The sequence below is a fragment of the Schistocerca piceifrons genome, chromosome X, assembly GCF_021461385.2.
Source record: "Schistocerca piceifrons isolate TAMUIC-IGC-003096 chromosome X, iqSchPice1.1, whole genome shotgun sequence".
Classification (NCBI taxonomy): Eukaryota; Metazoa; Arthropoda; class Insecta; order Orthoptera; family Acrididae; genus Schistocerca; species Schistocerca piceifrons.
In genome coordinates this window covers 219,208,615-219,216,557 of record NC_060149.1, presented here as the reverse complement: position 1 = coordinate 219,216,557, position 7,943 = coordinate 219,208,615, and the positions used below count along the sequence as shown (strand labels likewise).

The following is a 7,943-nucleotide window of genomic DNA, read 5'->3' as shown; positions in this document are numbered from 1 at the left end:
GTCATCAGCGGACAGATGGTTTCCTGAGTACTATTCACAGAATGTAAGTTGACACTCCGCGCACGGGATGCTGGGAGCGACCGTAAGGGATGCTGCCTATTCCGCCGCTCTCGGCATCTCCCATGCGGAGTGTCGAGTGTCAAGACAAATTGCGCTGCAGCGTCGGATAGGTGGTCTGAAACGGGTAACGTCCACCGCCAAACGATCGCGGCTGAGTGACCCCCGCCGCCGCCAGCTAGCCAGCCGAGGGAGATGGTAGTTTACGAGTTCGGATGTTGGCGCCGCGCTGACGCAACGGGCCGCCGACCAATGGGAGCGCGCGCCGGCGCTGGCGTCGCGCGTCCTCGCGGGGCGTTCGGGCGGCAGTCGACAGCCGGCAGCGGGCGAGAGCGCAAGCCCAGCGCGAGTGAGACATGACTGCCAGCTCCGCCGAGGCCTTCTCCCCTTCGCAGGGGGGCATCGGATGCTTCAACAGCGCACTGCTTAAGGATGATCAGCACAAATTTTGGACCACCGAGGTCATGGCGGCCGCCTCCACCTGCGGCTTCTGGGAGGACGACCCCGAGATGGAAGTTAAAAAGAAAGTCAACGAACTGAAGCGAAAGTTCCACAGCGGAAGGCAGCTGCTGATAAAACATCTGCCGCGAGATGTAACCGAGGAGGTAAGCTACCATGACTCTTGCTGCATCTCGAGCATTGCGCCAAATTACACTTTTGCACGCGCGGCGTCGTGCAGTACTTTGGAGATAACGGTTTTAGGGTACGCCGGTTTATCTGTCGATCAACTCCACCCTCCCCCCTCCCCTCTTCCCACGCAAAATCATAGGAGCTTCGTAACGAAGTTTGCCATGTCAAAGAACCGTATGTCTTTTATCTAAGTTCTAGTTCCGATTTACTTAAATAATATTACTTCTTCGCATTTCCGTTAATAAGTTTACCGATTCTTGAGACAGTCTAGGCGTTCCGTAGATGGTAGTAGGACTGGCATGTAATTTTGCCTGCTTGGTACCGGCACTGAAAGTGGCGTCCCTGCGCCAAAGACGCGCTTGTCCTCAGCGTCTCTGCACACAAACTAACCAGTATCGCTCTGTAGTTTGCTTTCGTGTAATCTTTATTTGCGGGAGGACAAATATCGTGTTTGTTGCACCACGATCTGTTTACTGCCGCCGGTGACTTCGAGGTGCTGCTTAACGGCCGTCGAACGCCAACGGTTTCTAGTATATTAAGAGGGTTTAGTTTTTATTTGCAAAAATGGCCTCGATTTGTTTCAGTAAACACGACCGATGTTTCTAGATATAAGTTCCATGTAGACTAGAATGCATACGGTCCCTGAAATACGAGGCCTGCGTAAGAACTTTATAACGTAGTGCTTAGCAGTTAAATTTACAATGTAGTGCTTCAATTTCCGAGCCATGTGACGATGGTGCAGTTGTCCCGTGTTTGCTGCAAGCTCACCACTCAGGGTATTGCAAGAATTTGGTGAATCCGAGTGGAATATCGTACACAAGTAAAGCCGTGTCGTAACTCGTTTCGCCGGCCGCGAAAGCTGTGGCGTCAAGGGCGCTTTTGCCGGTAGGTCACTGCCAGCTGCAGCCGGTAAAGAGATGCTGTTGCCCTTGGCCGCCATGGTCCTAGACCGACCCCCGTGGGAGATGCGTGGAAGCGGAGCACTGTTCCAAGCTGCACCCCCACCCCCTCCCACACGGCCGGTCGTTTGGATTCTATTCCCAGCCACGTTGCCATTGATAGAAACCTTTTCCTATTGCGCAACAATACAACACCCACAAGCCGCTCTTATGATTTATATTGTCAGGGTTTCGGATGATAATTTTCTGTAACTATTAATCCATTTGAAGACGTTTACTCAGAGCTTCTAATAAACTTTATTTTGTTAAAAATAAACACGATCTGTTCCAGAGCAGATCATGAACAATACGATTATCCGTTGTGGAATGGCAGTATGAAATTCTGTTTATCCAAGTTTGCTTGTGCGGAAATAAAGATCAGTAACAGAAAAGGTTTGGGTTAACGGAAAACATCATTTTGTCTACTTAGGGCGGTCCCTCACAAGTCAGTTTTTTCTTTTTTTTTGCATTAACTAAGCTACTGACACGTTCATTAGGTTCCATAGTTTGCGACGTATTTCCTGACATTTAATCATCTTTAGGCATTGTCGCTGCGTAAGATACCTGCAGTAACTGAACAGGAAGAAATGTAATTGAAACTCCTACATATGTGTTGTGGCTCCAACAGCTAACAGCATGTTGTACAACAATCACTAGGAATAGTAAATGTGTAATAACCAATATTATGAAGGTTTAGAGTCTAGTATACGCGTTATTTACAAAACTGCAATAATGTGACACACAGAGTTTTCATAATTACTTTGTTGCGGCCTGATGTTTCAAGGGAAGATTGACAAACATTGTCAAACGGATGTAGTCCAACCTTAGTGCAACTTTTCTTCAGTCCTTTTTAACTCGCGTTTGCGTGTGTGGCATGTCCAGTATTCGTCGCTGAAAAATTATTTCATACATTTTAACGTGATACATTACCCTAAAAATAACCGCCTTGCAGCTCTTTCAAATAATTTAACAACCAGTTTTGTAGGCTAGAAGCTACATCAAGTTATATCTGTTGAACATATATGCTTTTCTTTGCGCAACTGTAGTGGATCTGTATTTTCGAAGTCTGTTGGGGTAAGGAGGCGTATGATATGGGAAGCAATTTTTCCGAGTACGTTAATTTGGTGAAGCGGTAAAAACTGCGGTCAGATCCGCATCTATGTAAGGTTTTCTTAGTTTTAAGGAGAAATGTTAAAAGCTTCTAGTATGAATAATTAGTAGCAACCATTTTGTAGATGTTGAGTACCATGTGTATCGGAGTTAGAGGTGTGCAGTTATAGTTGTGATGAAAGGACTGGCGTGCGGGAAGCTCATGGAAGGCGCAGGCAGCGGCGGCGTCCCTGGCGGAGAGGTTGCCCCCAGCGTGGGTACGGGGCTCGCATTTCAATGCTGTTCATGTGGCAACGTAGCAACCGACTCCACCTCACCTCGTGTATTTGGTTCGTCTAAGGTCAGCTTCCATGTGATTTGCTGCGACCAACGCCGCCGTACGGAATCGGGGCCTGTGTATCTTGGAGAGCGCTCAAGCTTAAACACTGTTGCTTCGCCGCGTGCCGAATCTCCACGCGCACAGCCATCTTGGACGAGGTTTCTTAAGTGCCGTTAATGCACGTGGTGTGGGTTCGCTCGCTCCGTCGTTCCGTTCGGCGTGTTCGTGTGACGAATTTGCTTGATCACAACTATAGGAACGGGCAGTGAATATCGAATCACTGCTGATAGTTACAGGCCCGATGTGCAGTGTGTTTCGAAAAATGGAAAATAGTCATTGTGAGAGACACATTAGGAATATATTTACTTAATCCCTGTCAGCTTAGTGGCCGATGGAAGACCTGGTGTAATGTCATTCACCGTTCCTCATCTGTATCATCAGTTATAATGTAGATCTTTGGCTAGTGGAGAAAGGACACCTATTTGTTGTTTTACCCGAATAGCTATGAAAACTCCAAATCAACCTATGATGTTCAGTGTTGTGCACATAGAAATCAATCAAGGAGAAAATTCCGTACCGCATATTTTATGGCGTTTAAGCACGATAAATCTGAGGTGTGACTATATGTAAACATACTCGAAAATCGCAACTCACTTTGTTAAATATGAATCGTATTTTTAATCGGTCTCGGAAAGTGCGTGTCCCGACACTGCATATTCTGTTGGCCTTTATATGCGCCACGCAATAAATGTTCAGTGGCGATTGAGTTAATCGGTAGTTGAGAAACGAATTTCAGGTTATCAGTACTCTCATTGGAAACCCAGACTACCTTACGCGACTAGCATTCCATGACTAGTTTCTTTACAATCTTTTTCTGCAACGGAGTAGTCACTAATCAGTAGTATTGACAAATTATTCTGAATACCCAATCGTGTTCGCGGCGTGTTAGTAAATCGATGCCGACGTTGATTCACATATTACTTTCCTTTATATGGTCTGTTCCACATAATTATGTGTGTTACAGATGAATTATATGCGGTACAACTCAGTACTTAAGGAGTTTGTTTTTACGAAACGAGAGGCTGACTGCTGTGGGACATGAACATCGGGCACTATTTTTAACTGCCTGTCGGACTCTTCGCGCGCCCCAGTAAACGCATGTTTCAAGCTCTGAAATAGTCGCATTTTCAGTAAAAGCGCAGCTTTTGTGAATGTAGCAGTCACTTTCTCGATCTGCCCCTGTGATATTTCATGAAGCTCTTTGGACTCGTATGTTAGCTAACTCAAGTGATAGAGAGAACGAGAGTTCTTTTTGATTTTCCATACAGCTCGAGTTTAGATTCTGTAGGTTGTATAGAGTCAACACCAAAGTCATTCAGTGACCGTTACTACAGTGAAGCGGAAAATGCGTCTGTCCGTGTAGCAGACTTGTTCGATAATGCGTACGTTATTTTCGTGAGAAGTATTCGTGCTAAGTCATCTAAAAAGTCTTATTAGCAATTCTTGTAATGTATCAAGTAACATCTGCGAAATAATTGTTCAAACTGGTATGTTAAAATGTTTCGGGAAACAGTGTCGTAAACTGAAAACCACGAAATTTTTTTGTCGTATTGTTTACTTCTGAAGCGGACTGTACAGTGCAGCGATTACCCCTGTAATGGCAGGGGAACAACATGTGAATCTGTATCCGGCAAAAGCGATTCCAGCGGCCCCAATACTGAAATAAGGAATTATGACTAGCAAATTTCCGGCTGTTTCGTAATACTGTATGGAAAATGAAAGAGACGGCCAAATTTATTATGCTTTTTGGTTCGATTGGTTGTTGCATGCAAGAATGCAGACGTAAAATTAGACGCTGTGCGCTACTTTCACTTGGAATTGGCTCGCTGCAGCCGGCAGACGCGCTAACGGCCATGGAGGCGCGGGGGCTTCGGGAAATACCGTTGTTCTCGTATGCGAGCTGTGCGTTGGCGGCGAGGGAAGAATTCAGCTTCTGTTAGACAACCAACTGCGAAATTATTTGAAGGCAAATTTATTACAATGATGATTTCCACTTACTATTCAAGTAGACCAAAAACGAACGAGGTTCTGAACGTCTTCCCTCCCTGCGTTCCAGAATATAAAGCGCGCTGAAACGTTTCACGATATCTTCGTACAATTAAGGCTTTAAAATTGCTGGAAATGGGAGGCTATGTAACTACGCAATCTAAACATGTAATAATTTTACACAGGGTGTCCCAAGAAGAATGGTCAATATTCAGGCATATGATAGGAACGATCATTCGAAGCAAGAAATCCAGTGAACATACCTTAAGAACGATGAGCACTTGTTCGTCTTCGCTACTGAGAGACACATCTCTCCTACTGAACAACATGCTTATAGCTCTGATAAGTAGTTTAGAGCCCAAATTTACTAGACGTTTTTGCTTCGAATGATTGTTCCAATCATAACCCCGAATATTGTCCATTCCTCCTAGGACGCTCATTTGGTAGTACCGTTAAGAGAACATTGACTCTCAACGCGTTTCTGTGTTATAAACATTGCTGCGAAGTAGTTTTGAATGCAATCAAGCTATAGCGTATAATTGGGCTGCTTCCGCCGTCTATGTTTCTTGTTTATTTCTAATTGAAGAGCCACTTGCTGGACCATCAACTTTACGCCCAAATCTCGTTGTGTGTATGAAAACGTGTGATAACAGCTGAGGGACAAGTGTGGAAGATGTGAAAAAAGTATATGTAGTTAGTCAAAACTACAGAACACATCAATGATACACAAGACGGATAATATGACATGCTGTAAACCCATGCATAAATGCAATGTGGCCTGTAAAAGAATCCACTTTCACAATTAACGCAACTTCAGAAATAAATCGGGCTCACATTGGTGTCGAAACCCATTTTTGTAGATAGAAAATAAGAAATAAGTCGTGTTTTGCAGAAGACGGGGTTCAAAAGCTCCAAAGTTGATTTGCAAACACGGAAAAAGTATCAACAGCAGCTTTCAACCGTAGTGCGGTTGTATCAATTGTAGTATGCCTGGAGCGTTCTGTTTGCTTGAAAGAAAGGGTATGTAATATGGAAACATCTCATACAGTATACCACCTGTGGTAATTGTGTGGCTATTGATGTATGAGTATGTGTACCGAAGGATGCCCAGCCTACTCGTACAGTTGTTTAGCGAATGCCCGTCTTAAACGTAAACATGAAATTCTACTTCGACGTTGAAAGTAAAGCACTAATCTGATGAATTTCAACTCTTCTACGAGGGAAGACGGGGGCGAAAGCGGATGTCTTTTCATAGAACGACCATCTTTGGATCCTCTCGTTCCAGCTAGGCTGTATCTTTTTTATTTTCGTCAGCCTCCCGTCTCCGATAACGATGTTGACATCACTGGATACAACCACGCCTGCCCTCAGAATAGTAATATCAACCTTGAATGTTCCTTGTTTGTAAACACTTCGTTTTCCCTGAGTATTTCTACTTACGTTTGTTCTTTACTAGTCTTGTAGGCAACAGGGAGTTTTACACAGGCTCGCGGCGAAGTATTTTGCTAGTTCATTCTTTGTTCAGCTTTTCCATTTTTACCTCGCAGGGTTTTTGGATTCTCTTTCCGTCTCATTGTGTTAAGTCACGAAGTTTGACATGATTCAATACAGATTAGAGGAAGAATCCTACCTCGGAAACATATTTTGTGCAGACATTATGAAATCTAGAAACACTGACACGTAACTTCTGATAAATTCAAGCCAATACTGATAGCAAAATTTTCAAAGCTACCGGGTGTGGGCTGACTGATAATTTGTGCTGTAGTTTATGGGCAGAACCAGTACGCACGTGTGCCTGCAGCAAGCCGTAAATAATAATCGTAAGTGTAGATGTGGCAGTGGCTCACCAAGACACTAGTCTATAAACATATTCTTACAGTTTAGATTCGGCTTACCTTCTGTGTTTTTATAGGGGTGGTATATATCAGGTGACACAAAAATTTCACACGTTAGAAATTTTCCATGACAGTGAACTGACTCGTGAACTCTTTTTCAATAGTTTCTTGGGTCAGGAAAAATTACATCGTTTACGAGTAAGCTTCATAATGGTGAAATAAGATACTAAAACGATCCCTCTAAATGTTAGAGTATGGCCAGTATACCTCGGAGATGGTCTACGATCTTTTTATGATACTTTGTCACGGCCGTGTGATATCTTTGAGGAACTCAGCGTGTGAAATGAGAGCTTTCTCTTCCACAAACTGTGTATAAAACTGCTACAAGGAGGGAGGGCGTGAATTTCTATTCACGTTCTTCATTTTTTGTTGTAACATCACGTGGGAATTCACTGTACGACAGCATTACAGCCGCCAGCGCGGCAATTCTAAAGCCGTGAATCGTAGACTTGTTGAACGTCCGTCGCGCGTTTCCCGACGAATGAGTCATTTCATTCCCGGCGCTTGCGGTTCTTCGACGGAGGTGACTGGCCTGCGTGGTTGCTGTGTACGCTCGCCCCGGCAAGCAGGCGACCAAAGTTTGAGTCACAAAGATGTTTGTTCGGCACACTCGTAATGTGACTAGAGTCGTAGAAGTGGACAGGGAATATGCCGCTTGTCAGTGACTCATATACTGGGGAATTCATGCAAGTGCGTAATTAAGAAATGCAATTTCTCAAGCGTTGCAAAATATCACGGGCATCCCGTGCGCACAATAAATAGCGTACGTAGTGCAATGCTATTCTGGATGGCGCAGCTGAGAATGCAATACAGTTACAGCAGACTATTGGACGTTTCATTGAGTTTTATATTTTACCCCAGTTTTTAAATTACCTGTAACGAGCTCAAACCATAGATTTATTATGTTCACACCCGAAATAATTATCTCTCTCTCTCTCTCTCTCACTC

The 7,943-nt window shown here is 44.2% G+C and overlaps 1 protein-coding gene across 2 annotated transcripts in view; it reads left to right on the top strand.

The window, feature by feature from the left end:
- Positions 1 to 378: 378 nt before the first annotated feature.
- Positions 379 to 7,943, top strand: part of LOC124721857 (ribonucleoprotein PTB-binding 1-like) — a 364,884-nt gene continuing 357,319 nt past the window's right edge. For both annotated transcript variants that reach the window (XM_047246992.1, XM_047246991.1), the window contains exon 1: positions 379 to 662. In XM_047246992.1, the coding sequence (XP_047102948.1) occupies positions 414 to 662 (249 nt within the window). In that variant the 5' untranslated portion in view covers positions 379 to 413. The remainder of the gene's footprint in view (positions 663 to 7,943) is intronic.